This window comes from Lepisosteus oculatus, chromosome 10 (genome assembly GCF_040954835.1).
Source record: "Lepisosteus oculatus isolate fLepOcu1 chromosome 10, fLepOcu1.hap2, whole genome shotgun sequence".
Lineage (NCBI taxonomy): Eukaryota > Metazoa > Chordata > Actinopteri > Semionotiformes > Lepisosteidae > Lepisosteus > Lepisosteus oculatus.
In genome coordinates, this window is record NC_090705.1 from 22,365,131 (window position 1) to 22,381,806 (window position 16,676).

General features: G+C 43.0%; 1 protein-coding gene across 1 annotated transcript; it reads right to left on the bottom strand.

Annotated features, from left to right (window-relative positions):
- Window positions 1–1,113: 1,113 nt before the first annotated feature.
- On the bottom strand, window positions 1,114–15,221 carry ccdc12 (coiled-coil domain containing 12). Its single transcript, XM_006635709.3, has 7 exons — window positions 15,113–15,221; window positions 9,347–9,417; window positions 3,541–3,620; window positions 3,266–3,327; window positions 2,825–2,859; window positions 2,641–2,717; window positions 1,114–2,309 (listed from the first exon to the last, which is right to left on the bottom strand). The coding sequence occupies exons 1-7, from the start codon at window positions 15,194–15,196 to the stop codon at window positions 2,230–2,232; spliced, it is 489 nt and encodes a 162-aa protein (XP_006635772.1). The 5' UTR covers window positions 15,197–15,221; the 3' UTR covers window positions 1,114–2,229.
- Window positions 15,222–16,676: the final 1,455 nt, after the last annotated feature.

A 16,676-nucleotide genomic window follows, 5' to 3' on the forward strand; every position in this document is an offset into this window, starting at 1 on the left:
CAGAAATGCAGTACTGTATGTTAAGATGCACTCAATCTAGTGTGGATCAAAAGAAACTGATCACATACCTACAACATACAAAGTTTTCACCTTGCAAAAAATCTTGTTGTAGCACATTGAATAGACATGAATATTAAATGAAGTAAATTCCATTTGCTGATTAATATTTGCGTGTACATATGGTACATAAAAAAGCCAGTTTTGGACGAAATACAAATTGTACATCTATGATGGATGCTTTGCACCAGCCAGGTTTCAGATGCTGTCTTGTAAGATTCCATCCCATTCAAGTATCTGTTCGCTGGCCTCGAAGTCTTAGATGATATATTGTCCAACTTCATCAAGCTCATCCCACAAATGTTCAGTGGGGCTGAAGTCTGGGGTATTTGATTTGCTAAAACCAACAGGATGAAGACCTGTGTTGCCCCGTTGGAATTGTGTCATGTCAGGGTGAGACCACAGAAGAGAGGCGAGGGAGGTCCAAGGACTTGAACAATGCAACACCATGTAGTCAGGTTTGCCATCGATCTCTGCAACGCGGAGACCGGAAGTAGCTAGACACTCCAACCATGTCATCACGTTTTGACCTCCCATAATTTGGTCTGTTAAACAAAATGATTAGCACTTTGTACATCACATTTGCTGATGCCATTAGCGTCCTTTACAAAACCTTAATTCATCACTAGAGGGGTCTTCTGACCTAAAGTTGAGTCCAGCTGAGATTTGTCCAAGATATTGATGGTACGAAGGCACTCTTCTCCTGATAAGTAGGCCCGGCCAGCTGTTCTGTGTTTTCTATTTTTGATTTTCACAGGGTTTAAATTAAACAGGTTGCCATTACCTTTGCCCAATCAAGTCTCACAAAAATAGTGATTTAATCCTAAATGCAAATCTGTCACAAGAGTGAAAATTAACATAACAGGGCTTGACAGGTAACCAGGATGTGAATAGTGTCAATAAGGTTAAGTGTACCAAAGCTTTACAGGTCGTTAAGAAAACTAATTTGTGCTCATAGTGGTTGCAGTATTTGTTCAATGAGATCACGTTAAACGTACAGTATTAAAGGCATAACTGGTTAGGTCGCTTTAAATAAGGAAGTAACACAATCAAAACTCAAGTCAAATTATTTTTATTTTACTTTCATTACAAAACAAATTCGGTTAACTACATATGGTAAAAAATAACTCCTAAACAACTGTCTTTGCAATTTCTTTTCATTTCATTGGAAGAGGCTCACTAACGTCAGTGTGTAGGACACTGTGGTTAGGCCCTGCTGTATGTGCCAGACATCAGCAACCAGAAACCACCAGGAAACTGGATACATAGATACTGTATACAAAACCAGGGGGTTACATGACGGCAAGCCAGAGCAGGTGCTGACTGATGTACAGCATGGTTTTAAAAAGCTTGATAAAGTGTGACCAGCATCAACTTTATTAAGATCTAACATCAGAAAACAAATGCAGTCACTGGATTTAAACAAGAAAAATTCTTACATTCATACTAGGAACAGTATGACAAATGCAGAATAGGAAAATCAGAAACTTTTATTTTACCAAGCTTCTAAACCACAATTTACAGAGCTGAAATTCAATACATGTACAAAATGTCACTAACAGTCTTGAAGGAACAAAGACATTCTGGCTTCACCCTGCCTCAGAGTTCATGGTATCAATCTTTCCCTGTCCTGAGCGATTCTTAAGATGGATCTGTACACAAAGAATAGTATCTTAAACACTATACAGACACCCGAACTCGTCATGACTTCATTTGAAAAACAGAAGCCATGCCAGACACCTTGATTACAGGCATCTTCTGGCCAGAACAAAGAGACAGGCCAAAATTCTCAACAAAACAAAAACCAATTCTAAAGAAAAACACAAAGGAAAGGATCTGTCCTGTCATGCTGCTTTCTGTGAAACTGTACAGACGTGACACCCTCTGGGTGAGCAGCAGGCGGTGGTGTCAGTGTCCTGACAGCTGCTGCTGCGGGCCCCGGCTGTCTTTCCCACAGAGCTGGGGGCACCAGGACAGAGATCCAGCTCGTCAACAGTCTGCACTGCATTAAAAGCAACCTGGCCTGGCAGCAAAACGTTATTCTGCCTGTCGTCTGCTAGGACAGGGCCGCACTGAGGCTGCGGTCGTTGGACACGGCCTGGGTGACGCACGGCAGGAGGGCACGTCTGGTGGAGCCGCCGCCAGCCCCGGTCGGAGCCTCGCACGGCGCCGTCAGTCCGAATCGCCCTCGCCCTCCCTGACGGCGCCCACTGCTGCGGCCAGCTGCTCCTCGCTGCCCTTCAGCCGCTCCCCTGCGGAGAGAGAGTGTCAAACGTCCAAAACCGCAGGCATCCTGACACCCCAGCAATCAAGCAATACGCCAAAGCCATTGTTAGCATCAGTACTTACTCAAGCAGTTATACTATACTACTAATGTGTGACATAACCACCACATTAAAGTATAATGAGCAAGTATATCAACTGCTAATACAATACATATAAAACTAAATGGAAGACAAATGCTCACATTAAATTTGCTTTGACACCTTTTCAGCACTGCTTCGCTTAGATCTATACAGTTTCAGCTCCCTGGCTTCCAGCCTTACAACATGCCAATATACACCAATTCCATGCTGCACTCACTGATGAGCTCTGCGATGGCTCTCTGTGTCCTCTTCTCCAGCTTCTCCAGTTTCTTGGCCACATCCCTTTTAAGGTCCCTTTAACACAGAAAATATGAGACATGACACAATCTGTTGAAATTTGAGAAAGCTATGTGGAGCAAAGTGAGAAAACAAGCCAGAAAATGAAAAAAAGTAGCCCATACCAGTCAGGCTTCCTGGGAGCTAGGTTAGCCAAATCCTAAGGCAAATAAAAGGAAATATTACAAGTCAGAAAGACATTCTAGTTCAATTAAGTCTAACTGATGTTCACACATTTATATTGTTAAAACAATGGTCTCCAAAATCAGGATCTCAAGTCCAACACCTGCTTGCAGGTATTCTGAATTTCGTACAAAATGAGGTGAACTGAATGACTAAAAACTCAGAATGGAATAAAACACAGAAACACTGCAGCCCTGAAGCACAAGATCTAAGGCGACACTAGTGTCATGGCTTCTTTTGAGAAACAGCTAGAGGAGATCCTCATATCAACTAGCTTCTAAACCAATGCAGACCGAAGGTCTGAATGGCTCCTCCTCACTTGTTAAAGTCTACCGGTTCCATTACATATCTACTGCTGGTGTTTCAGTCTGTTCCACACTCACCACTTCCTCAATCACTGGTTCAGGATTGGCTGCCTCCAGCTGCTCCTTCACCTTCTCCTCCACTGAAACACAGGAAAGATTTTAGGATTATCCCCTGGCTGTGTGCTGCACTCATTGTTAGCTATGTCCTCATTATTAGCTCTGTGCAACTTGACTGTCACCATTCCTCATGTGGCCACGGATATCTTCATTGGTGTCCTGTCATCTGTGTTACTAACGTATCCCATTGCGTTTCTTGCCTGCCAGTCCTATGCTATTTTCCTGCGTCTCCTCACCTGAGGCTGGCTTGGCCTTGGGCACCTGTCTCTGTCGCAGCTCCTCGTCCTCTGGGGTGTAGTTCCTCAGCTTCAGCTCTCTGTAACACAGCCACATCACAGGTTGCTACTACACCAAGACTTACAACAGCTAAAATGACGCTATGTCACCTAGAACACTGTCAGCAGGGTTGAGAAGTGCCACAGTACAATGAGGAATGTCACAGGCACAAACAAGAACGGTATAAAAATAAAATTGAAGAACGACTCCTTTTGACCAGCCAGAGCTTTGCTTGAAACTTGAAATCAAAGCAGATAACCGATTCTTTAACAATCCCAACGTACTGCCTTTTTGGAAAGGAACGTTCCTCCTATTTAAAGCCATTTAAATGGATTTATTATTTAGTCCTTCATGGACTACACTGCATCCCACTGTGCTGCTGAACACTCCCACCATTGTCAAATTCACAAATCAGGCAGACAATGTGCGGAACAGCAGAGTGGAAACAGCTGTCCTGATTTTAATACCTTGCCTCTGCTCCTATTCCACTTTCTTCAAACAGCACTAATCTTCATGTAAACACACTGCATCTGGAACATGTATTCTCATCACCATCAGGCTCTTGAGCTACATACCAGGGCAGCAGTGTTATTGAGCACCTTGGTGCTAAATGTCTTTGAATTACATTAGTGCTGATAGTGTTATTGAATTCCTCAGCAGCCTCACCAGAGATCTGGGCCGGAGCCTGTTCAGCAGTGTCGTGCCAAAGCGCCAAGCCAGAGAGTGAAAAGCGAACCAGTTTCAGGGATGGAGAAAGTATGCAAAGCGATGTGGGCAGGTTGTGCAACTAGCCAAACTGGCATTTTTAAAGAAGCACAGCTGAGGAATCCAGTGGTACTGAAAGCCAGTTCCGGGAGGTGGTAGAACTTGCAGCCTCTTCCCCTAGTCTGTGAGAATGAACAGACTGATGCACTGAGCTAAGACTGTTCATCCCAGAACCCTGCTGGGGAGGATCAACTCACTGACACACTGGGCCTCTCTCAAATTATAACCTTTAAAAGCTGTATCAAGAGAGATAAATGTTTTTTTTTAAGTGAATGACTCCTCTCCCTCATCTCATTCCACTCATGTCGTATCTCAGCTCATAAGCAAATTTCAATCCTCAGCAACGTAAATTTCCAGAGGATCAGTGCAAACAGAACTACAGTGAAAAAGAAATTAAGATTCCAAACTTTTCAATCTCCTCTAAACTTAAATCTCCCTTTATTACATGTTCAGACGTCAAAGAGCCTTACTACAAACAAGTCTTACTTGAATTTTTGACAAACGTATTTTGAAAGTACACTGTAAAGTTAGGATTTGAAAAAATATATATTTACAGAGGGATGGAGCTGAAATTTGAGAACAGAACTCCAGAACCCTCTTGAAATGCACTTTGCTAATCTGCTATTGCCGAATTCATACACATCACTACAGCGGACAGTGAGGGGGCTTCAGACTGAGGAATGGGAGATGAAACAGCATATGGAGTAAGACATTTAGCCTTGTAAGAAAATGAAAACCAGCTCTCAAAGCTTTCCCAGTAATGATTATTGTAATATCCTGAGTCCATCCTAGAACAGGAAATAAATATTTTGACAAACAATCTCATCTTTCCTATTTCTTGTTTTTATTACATAAGAAAGGTTACAAATGAGAAGAGGCCATTCAGCCCATCTGGCCTGTTTTGGTGGTTTTTATTTTCATATCTCCTTCCTCTTCTGTCCAATGTCATATGGAAAACAGAAACCACAGGTGTAAAAACACTGGACAGGGCAATCGTGACACACCAATCCAGGCGAATTTAGTCAGTTCTGTGTGGCCCTGTGAGACCTCACCAGTGTGGGAAGAGCCTGTGCTGGCTCAGCCCAGGAAGGGAGGGGTTAAATAAACTGGAAGTGTGAAAGGCTCCCAGCCCAGACTGAAGCAAACAGCAGAATGGGGTTAACAAGGGAGGACATCTCCCAGAAGCACTCAGAACAGTGGACCTGCACAGGACAAGAAGACAGAATGGGTCTGTTAATATGAGCTCTGCTCCGTCACACTGCTTTTCATGGACAGTGTGCAGGGGTGTTTAAATATAAAGTTAAAATTAAATATTACATGTCTCAAATATTCCATTGTAACTATGTCACGGATATTGCACATTCAATATGGCCCTTTTTTAATTTTGAATGATGATTTTATATTGAGCACCATGAGAAACATACCACTCTAATCATGTATGATAAGAAACTCTAAAATCATGTGTTTTTTAGAAAAACTGAATTATGTCGCTTTTGGGTATTAATTGATCATTCCTGACTGACCAAAGTACAATCAAATGATGTTTTCCATAAGCACCTAATCACTTCATTAGTGAAAGAGATGACTGGACACAGGTTATCAGATGATTTCATCTGTTAAATATCAAACATGGTGAAAATGAGAAACCAGAGGATCACCGATGTGCCCCAATTATCAACAGGACAGCTCCCTGAAGCCATCACTATGACAGAGGCTGCATTAGGTCAGCGCACAGTTGTGCGGGGGTGTTCAAAGTCTGCAATTTCTTTCCTGACAAGATGATTCGAACACACTCAAGCCACGATCTGGAAGACTACGAGTCACGTTGCCTTATTGTGACTGATGGGGTGGTTAAGTGTCCAGAGTCTCTAGTGGTTGAAGAGCTGCACTTCAAGGGCCTCATGGCACTCTGGTGGCGTGGCACGGTTTGGCTCAAGTCTTGGCACCTCACCTGCTACCGTTCCTGCAACATCATCCTGATAGGACAGAATTCCAACAGCACAACCCGTCTTCAAACTGCTCGTGTACCAAAGGCTCTCTTCAAGATTAAAATGGACCAGTTATGCTGTGGACGCTGCAGATTTGAGCATTATTGAACACTTGAGTGTGTCATGTAGAGTTCAAAACCACTGAACAGGAATATGATTGCCAAGGGTTTATATTAGGAAAGGGACACAATCCCACAAGAAAGGACCTGCAACCTGATGCAAAGCATGTGCTGCAGATGTACAGATTGTACTGGTTTAAACTTTGACCACTCTTGGTTCTACCCAACCTGTGCCACAGCAGACCCCATTGAGCCATCCTGATAATGACAAATATTAACAGCATACGGCATAATGGATTTACTTATGTCTGTTCAATAAAATGCCCTGCACTTACTTCAAATAAGATGTGTTTGCCATTTCCTGATACTAACTTTCTAAATTTGTTGCAATATAATTAGGAGCCATTTTAGAAATAATTTAAAAGCTTCAGCACAACATGGTGGGACATCAGTGTCCAAAGAACTGCACTGCACTATGTGGTTCAATTCTGACAGATGCATGGGCCTTGAATTTGTGCAGTCCAAACGCAGTTCTTGCCTGGCCTCCAAGCCTGAGAGGTGCCGAGTTCATTCTCAGATTAATGCTCCTCCTGCTGGGCACAAAAATAGATGCTCTTGAAATGCAGGCTGCTCAGCTGATGTTTCTGAAGCAAACACACACAGTGAGGCCCCGAGACCGCTGCTCTTGGTCTGGATACTGACAAGAGGCTTGGTGTGAGAGTGGGAGGTGGTGCATCTGTCACTACTTCATTTCCCTCCAGCTTATCTCACAGAAAATGAGTTCCGGTCCTCCCTCCTTCCCTCCCTGCCATTCCTGCTTAACCTTTTCAGCCTTAACCAGCTCTCCTCTACCACACAACAGAGGGACCTGAAACTCAGTGCTAACAGTGACACTCTGCATAGCGCCTCTGAGGAAATGAATTAAGTTACTGCACTCTGCCGTGCTCAAAGTTTCTGCTACAAGGTGCATTTAGGAGCCTTTAAAATGGACGAGTGATCCATTTGACTTTTTCAGTTTTTGTAAAATTTTAATTATTGGCATTGATCCAGTTTCTTTTCTCCTCATGTTCCAAAGCAGCTTAGCACTGTTTACATCAGGGGAAAATACCTTGATCAGCAAGTCAATAACGAGTGAGCACGTATCTTAGTTCTGAATAAAGGGCAGACTCAGAAATTAATTAGAACCTAGTGCTCTAATCCTGTAAGCTCCATTTTTCCAATTTTTTGTAAAGAAAGCTTTTCTCATATCATCTAATGGCCTCTTGCTAGGTATGGATCTACAGGCTGGCATTGGAGCTTTACAATTTTCAGAAAAGGAGCCTGCGGCAGAGTAGACAACAGCTTGAGAAATCCTTGTTGGCCTCCAAGTTCCTCTGCAGGTCTTACTGAAACCTTTTCTGCTGCTCATGTTGGTTCCTCCGACATGATGCGCAGATCAGAAGAAGTGAAAAATCCTCCAGTAGCTTCCTTATCCTGGAGTGAGCATGGACACCTACCATTACACCTCTCAGCACGAAAAGCTCAAGCCAGAGACTGATCAGTGTTTTGAAGAGCGTTTAGGCAGGACAGGGACGATGCCACAGCCCTCTGGGGAGCAGACAGGACGGTGGAGCAGGTCTGCACTCTCTCTGCTCATACCCCTCGCTGGGAACAGCTCCTCTCGGTGTCAGCCTAGCCTGCCATCACTACCACTCCCCCTGGCTCACTGGGTCATCGCCACACACTGGCTGACCCCACACCTCAAAACCACATCCCCCCATCTCCTTGTCATCCCTCATATAATATCGCCATCACCCACCATAGTGAGCAATGACAAACCTCTGGCACGCTAATGAGAAGCTGTTCAATGTCTGCAAATTCTGCACACAGACAGACATTTAAGTCAAAATATTTGCTCCCAACAGTCTTTTCTTAGCTCGCTACAGAGCAGGAGACTGCGGCATGAAGTATTAGCAGGGTGTTGGAATTAGTGACTCTGCTCTGTGTCTGCTAGCCTCCATAAAATCAAGTACGAAGTACAGGAAGTATGTATGAGTCACAGCTGTAACCTCCCACACGTTGAAACAAAGCAATCATAGATGACATGATTGATTGTGAAGGTGTCATAATAAAACCAAGAAGGGGAATATACTTCTAGTCAGTTTACAGCAAAGACACACTGAATCTGTCCATGAGCCATGCACTAGATCAGCCATAAAGCTAGAAACCTTCTGACAGGTGCTTTTCCTCTCTTGATTGAGTTACGCTGCTAAATTAGCAGCATAATGAAAATAAACAATTTCCCCACAGTTCATAATCACATAACTGTAATAACTATCAAAGCCTTTATGGATGCCTCACTGCTTCAGACAACTTCAAGAGTAAGTAGCTAAGCAGTGGAAACCAGAGGATACAAATAGAGATTATATGACAGTGCCTTTAAAACTCAGACATGTCTTTACACAAAGGGTGGTGGGAGTATGGAACAAGCTAAGCAGCCATGTTGCTGAAGCCAATACGATACCCTGGCTTCTGTCATGAAACACCTGGATGAGACCCTTTGATAAATTAGCCATGAAATGCAAAATATGCTAGATGTGTTGATTGACTTTTTCTCTTTTCAACCTATCCTGTGTTCAAGCTGGACACAGTCCCTTGTTTACAGAAACGAACTGGTCTGTGTGGCACTGTCTGCTTAAACTGATTACACTGAACCGCAGCTTACAGGACAGTTAACCAGTGTGGGCCTGAGCTCTGCCTGCAGCAGAGAGTGGACTTACTGGCTCAGTTACACCTCTCTTGTCCCATCCTTGTGTTTTCAGCCAAATAGCTTAATTAGCTCAATACTTCACTGTACCGATTCTCCACATGCTACAGGCTGCAAACAAAAACTACACTGGTTCTAAGCAGAGTGCATTATTACTTCATTGTGTGAAACACCCTTTTAAATACAGCCCCCCAGGGAAGCAGCTCACCTGTGCTTCTCCTCTTCTGCCTCCTCCAGCGCTCTCTTGCTCTCCGGCTCCCCATCCTCGGGTTCTCTCCCCTTTCAGATAAATGACATTGCATTAGCGTGGGCTTATCAAACCTGCCCAGCAGGACAGGCAATACTGCTCTCCCTGGGAGAACGCCATCTCCCCAGACAGATCTGCACAGTTTCGCTGCTGGGTACTCTACAGGGTGTGAATACAACACTGGGACCCCTCCTTTTTAATACCCTGACCAACAGCTACACAGCAGAACAATGCTGGTATTTTGCCATCAGCTGATGATTTCAACAGTGGTGACGGCTGTATTTAGAAGGACAGGTGCAAGCACCGTTTTTGACATTCATGTGGTCAGTGAAAAGTCAGATACCGAGTCAAGAAAACAACGCAAGACTATACTGATTAACTCTTTACAGAAAAGTCAAGCTTTGTGACAGAGAGAGTGGGTCAATCTTCCTTTGCAAAGATCAAAACTGGATGGGCAGGCAACAGTTAAGATCAGAGATTATCTCTATGCAAACAACCGCCACTTAATAGGCAAAAGTCCGCTTAGACCTTTATCGAGAAGTAAGACATATCTATTCATATCATTACAACAGACTCCTATTCGGAAAGGGCTGGCCCAGTGCAGCACAGGCAGAGCCGTGCCGGCGTGTGTGAGCTTCCTCGCAGGCAAGGCAAAGTGATCCCTGAAATGGTTGTTATGGAAACATGGCCCCTGCACCGCCATGGAGACGGCAGGTAAGAGAATCCTCCCAGGGGATACTGCACCCCTGTGCTGCTGAGCAGTAACATATGTCCATATGGAACGCCTCTGCAGCTTTTGTTTAGGGCTAACCTAACAATATCCATCCATTCGTCCAACGTCTAACGGCTTTATCCAGTTCAGGGTCATGAGGGAGCTGAAGCCTATACCAGCAAGCAACGGGGAGAGGGCAGGGTACACCCTGGATGGGACACCAGTCCACTGCAGAGAACACTCAGACACAAGAGACTCACAACTCACACCATTGGCCAGTTTTCCCAAGAAAACAATTAACCTTCCAGTATCTCTTTGGACTTGGAGAGAAAACCAGAGCACCTAGAGGAAAACTATGAAAATGTGGGGAGAACATACAAACTGCACACAGATAGCACCTCAGATCCACAACAGACCCTAGGGACCCAGCACCTCCATGCCACCCACCAAACAATAGAAATAATCAAATCAATTTACATGCTATGGTGAGAGCTGAGCAGTGTCTCAAAAATGGACAGCAGCATTTCAGCCTAGTAACCTCAGATTACCCATATATCTGGCTGACATATCCAGAGCAATGTACATTTGCTCTCACATATACAGCTGGGCTTTTTTGCTGGAACAATTCAGAAGAGGTCATTTGCTGCAAATGATTACTGACTGGACACAGCCAGCCTTCAAATTCCCTAACAGCAAATTGAAAGTAGTGATTGAGTTTGGCCGCCTGTTGTTTTAGGGGTGTCCCAGTACCCGAGAATCAACAGAAGAGCTCTTTCTGATATTCCACGATCCCTACTCAGAATAGTAAATACAGAGAAGGAAGCCATCCAGAGATGGACTAGCCATCACGCAAAACCCATGACTTTTCCATCAGTAAGAGGACTCAACACTTGCAGAAAAAGCATGCTGTGAACAATGCTAAAGCCTACTGTTACTTTCCCAAAGGGCACAGAGAAAGAAGTGTGAAATCACCATTGTTAGCAATGTGTGAAAAAGAATTACACTGTGATGCTATTTATATATTCACATCCTGCTTCAGCATTTTTCTGCTACTGATTTTTACTATAGAGTGGCAGCATGTTTATCGAGAATAAGTCAAAACCCAATGGTTTCTTGCAGTTCCATCATTCTATCACAATGAAAAGGTGGTATGTTCTACAACACAGATATTCACTCCTGTGCCTGGAGGACATTTATTACAACCCTGGGCGGGCTGCAACCACCCAGCAGCAGGAATGAACAGTCATTTGTCCAGAGGGTGCAGAAGTCTACAAACAGTCCCACACAAACACTCCCATGCTGCTAAATCTCATACATTGCATTTGAATGTCACACACAGATTAAAAGGAAATGTGTAAGTGCACACAGTTGATAAGTACAGCCCCAGGACTGTTCACAACCCACACGGAAAGACCACCCCCAACTTGTGCTGCATTCTGGAACACATCTAACCTGTAAGTCTTGTGCATCCTGTATTTCTTTTATTCCAGTTCTTGCAGCCAAAAACAAGTAGCATGTATTGGCCATAAAAAGTAGAAACAAGTTTTTAACTAGCAGAAGCAAAAGCCCCAGTGGTGACGCTCAGCTCTGACATGTTACCACTGAGCCATAACACTTTCTATAGAGGTCCAGGATGGCCAACTCGCCCGCTTTTTAATGTTCTGTCCCCCTTAAAGTGGTGCATTATGGGAATCCAAAGAGCTCTTGAGATGGTTTTTATCTCATAAAAAATCGAATTTCTTATTCTAGAGCTTCTTTTTTTTTTAAATGTTTTCCATTTTTATCGTGAATCTTAATGAATTGTTGAGAATCACCCGTTTAACACGGCTCCATGTTATTTTGACAGAGTATGTTTTCAACTGGTCTGATGAGTTCTTTATCACCAACGTGGTGCTGGAAACAGGAAAGGAACACTTTCTCTGCACACACCAACTCACGGGGCAAACATTACTTGGAGTCAGAGGTTGGATTAATAGAAAAACACTTTACTTTTCTTCAGGTGGTAAAAATGGGACAATAAAAGCTAAACCTAATCTTCAGAAGCTTTCTACTGGGCAGTTTAGTACTGCTGCCCCTTAAAAATTCTCAGCGGGAAATTGATAAATGGGCTGGGATGCTAGCTTCCTCGGCTTTTCCTGGAAAAACTAAGCTGTTCCCTCGTTTTGATATAACAATGCAAAAGCCTCTGGTGTTCCTAAAAGTCAGGGCAATGCTCGCAGAGCGGAAAACCCTCAGCTTCAGTGAACAGAAGCCAAAATAACAATAAACCCAAACTGTGCACATAAGCATGCTCACACAAGCATCTGTGGCATTAACCTCGAGTTCACAAAGGAAGGCAGCTGGCTCATTACCAATCTTCTGGCACAAGCGAAAATGCCAACGTTTTCTAATCTACAGATCTTGGAGCTTATTAAACAGGAATCTCTGCACAAGGTTCTTTTTCCTTGATTGCCCAACAGACACAGTCAGAAGAACAGCTGTTGGAGACATTTTATTACGCATTCACACGTGTGTAGGGAGTCTGTCCCAGGAGTGTCAGGGGCGGGGTTATTCCAAACACAGCATTGCCCGGGTTTCCTCTGTGCACTTCCACTGAAAAACCTGCGCAAGCAAACTGATCTCAGGTGACATCTAAGCAACCTGCTGTGTAATGGAAAGACCTAGAGTGGGCTAACATAGCCATGTGTGCTTCAGCACTTTAACTTCATCCAGAGTGCCCACCTACTTCTGACATAGGTTACACCTCTCTAGGCCACCCGCATTAGAAATACTGCACCTTGAATCCAGTCTGTAAGAACTGTTCGTACAAGGTAAGCTTGAAAAGCATTAAAATATATTTACCTGGATATATGATAAATATTGTATTACACAATCAGGGTTGATTTATCTCTATAGCTCTACAGAAATCTCACAATCTTTGCCTCTAATCTTCACAGTCAAGTTCTCACCACACAAAACCTGGAGGCACATCCCGCCCCGCTCAAAAGATTTTCCTGAAAAAATCATTCATGCTTATCAGTCTGGAAAACACTGCAAAACCTTTTGTAAAACTCTGTGGCTCCACCGAACCAGCCAGAAGCATGGTCCCGAAATACAGAAGATTTAGGTCAATAGCGAATATTCCCAAGAGTTTCCATCTGGCCAAAATCACTCCAAGAGCACAGAGTAAAATAGCCCAGGAGGTCACAAAGAACCCCAGGACAACATCCAGGGATCTACAAGCCACCGTAACCTTGGCTAAAGTCAGTGTTCATGATTCAATCATCAGAAGAGCACTGGGTAAGAACAGTTTCATGGGAGCATGGCACAGGCGAAACCATTGCTTGCCAATTGCATTGATACTCATTTTAAATTTGCCAAAAAGCACCAGGATGACCCTCAAGTTTTCTGGAGGAACAGTCTATGAACAGATCCGTGAAAAGGGGTTATGTCTGACAAAAAAACAAAACAAACTGCATTCCATACACAGCAATAAGAGAGACTGATTACTACTTACAGGAAGTGTTTGGTTGCAGTTATTGCAGCTCTAAGTGGCAGAACCAGGTACTGAGCCTAAGAGCCTAATTAACTCTTTCTCACAGGGGCACTGGATGTTAGATGGTACTAAATAAATGATACAGGCATCATATGTTGGTGATATTATGTTGGCAATATTAGTTCACTTAGACTCCCTTTTTACATCACTAAAACCCCTATAAATCTCTGATCATATGAAGTGGCAAAAACGCTTAAAAAAATAAATACTTTTTCACAAAACTGTATACACCAGCATAGTTTTGAGATATTGAAATTCTTGTCCAAAGTCCCACAAAAATGCTTAGAGCTACAAATTAAACAAAGAAAGTGAGAAAACTGGCAGCAAAATTTTCTTCATAAGATGCACATTGTTACAAGACAGACAGCACAAGGTACAAATTAGAAGTCATGCATATAAAAAAACTGAAGTGGGAAGCTTGTGCCAAAAAGAATTGAATCGGCATTAACCACTACTGCTTTTTATGCAGATTAATACACCCCTGGCTTTGCACTAAACTGGAAATTTCACAACTTTTGTTCTCAGTGCAACTACAATTTTTAATCTGGATTATCATGTTCTCTATCTACTTGAGTTTTTTTTTCTGTTGCTGACTTGCTTGGGAAGGTTTTGACTGAGTGAATGTTGATTCCTAAAAGCCACCTGATGGAATCTGAAATGGGGATACCTGGGATAAAATGCTTTCTTCATTAGTTTTCTACCAGAACTTGTTCCAGACTGCTTCACGAAGTGTTCCTCTTTACTCTCTCTTGCATGTCATTCATCTTTCAGTGAAGCGAAATATGCAGTCAGCTCGACTCTAGCTGAAAGCCTTGAGTCAATGATTAACAGACAAGCAGCAGCTAGCTATAGTGGTGTAAGAAGTATCCTCGACGCAATCTAAAATATATAGATACTTTATTGATCCCGTGAGTGAAATTGCAGACTGTAAGTAAAATAATGTCTTATTTTACATTGTAAAATAATGTAAGACCTGCTGAGCTATGACGTTCTTTATCTGCCCTCTGAACTGGACCTCGCATTCCTGTGGCAATCTCTTACTAATACAGTACCAACTCCGCAAAAAGCAAATTATATCGGTACAATAATCGTTAGAAGACAATTCAGACCACGAACAAGCTTATTGAATGTTAAACTCGTCGTTCTTAAACGCTTTCATGTCGAGCTAGTTCTAGCAAACATATTATTATTGCCCAAACATATTTAGTGACTGCTCATTTAAAACACGTTCTAGTTAGATCAATGCTCAGATTACTTACAATACTATGAATGAGTGGCCTAGTATCTAAAAGGGTCGGTACTGTGAGCAGCGCAAACTGAATTAACGGCACACGTTGTAGTGGAAAAGCTAGCTGGCGGTGGATGAGTCTTGTGTATCTTTAGGATTTGTCCAGATCAGCAGGTCTCCAGCCATGGACGGACCCAAATAATCAACCGACCAATTCTCTTTCACTCGTTTTGTCTCTGCTTGAAGTCTTACCTGAAATTGCTTATTCCTAATCGCCTTTAGTCTCTCTTTCCTCTTCAGCGCCTGCTCTTCCAAAGAACCCACGACTGTCGCCATCTTCCCACAATTCTCTACACCGAAAGCCAAACCTGTCGCAATAGATTGCGTCGATACAGGCACTCCTGCTAATCGCCGAGCTAGTCGATCCATCAAGAGCCCGTTGAATATTAGCTGCAACAAGATTGAATATATTTTTTATTCCCAAACGGTTTATGACAGGTATAAAGTGATATCTAACAAAAAATAGTAAAATAAGCTCATTTGCATTAATGTTTACACAAATCAGAAATCACAAAATATTTAATAATAATAATAATAATAATAATAATAATAATAATAATTGCTTACACTTATATAGCTCTTTTCTGGACACTCCACTCAAAGCACTTTACAGGTAATGGGAACTCCCCTCCACCACCACCAATGTGCAGCCCCACCTGGATGATGCAACGACAGCCATAGTGTGCCAGAATGCTCACCACACATCAGCTATTAGAAGCTATTTAGAAATAAAGTTAAACAGATTTATTACGTATTTACATGTTCATACAAAGAGCACATCCAATGTGTACGTACATATGTTTACATATGTTTATGTTCACATATGTTTCAGGTCTACAAGCAAAACTTCAAACATTTCATACTGAATGTTCCCAAATCATTATAGACCATAATTTCCAAATCCTAACCCTACGGCTTATCAGGCCTGAATTTATCCTGCTCTCTTTGGCTATATAGAGACTTCATAACTCTGAATGGGAGGCCAGTCACTGGCAAGGATTACCCCCAGCAATGTCAGTCCCCATTCATACAGCTGGGTGGACTGAGGCAACTGGGGGTAAAATCCCAGACTCAGAGGTACAACAACAGTGATTGCAGTGGGGACTCAAACCAACAGCACACCAATTACAAGTCCACTGTGCTAAACCACCCTCAAATTAAAGCAGAAGGAAAATATAACTAATAGTTTTGTCTAAAACAGAATGTTAATGAGTGGTGAAGGGATCCAAGGTATAACAGCCAAGTTAATGATCCAAAACATCAGAACACTCTGTTTTCATTTAAAACCAAGAGGCCTGAGGAGCATCACCAGCAGGTAGAGTCTAGGAGATCAGACCAACAGTTGTCCTTGAACACAAAGGACTGGAAGGCTGGATACAGCAGTGGGATGAGACACAAGGTGCAGAAGCATGATGAGTGATGATGGGACAGAGGGCAAGACAGAGAGAGGAAAACATTAGGGATGATGGTAAACCTACAGCCAGTGGAGACGTCTGACAAAGGAAGGACAGAGAGGCATAGCTCAGCAGAGAAGATGGAAGAGGAAAAACAGTTATGGTGCAGGACAGAGATCAGAACAGAATTAGGAAGTGGGCAGCAGGAGCAAAACAGAAAGAGCCTTCAAACAAACCAAGTGTGCAGAACACACCCCTACCTTCTGTACCCACAGACAAACTGGCCTGGGCTATCATGAACTTACAAACACCAGAAAGTTTGATTGTCAAGTTTGCAATGTGCTGGGAAGTTAGGAACTTGG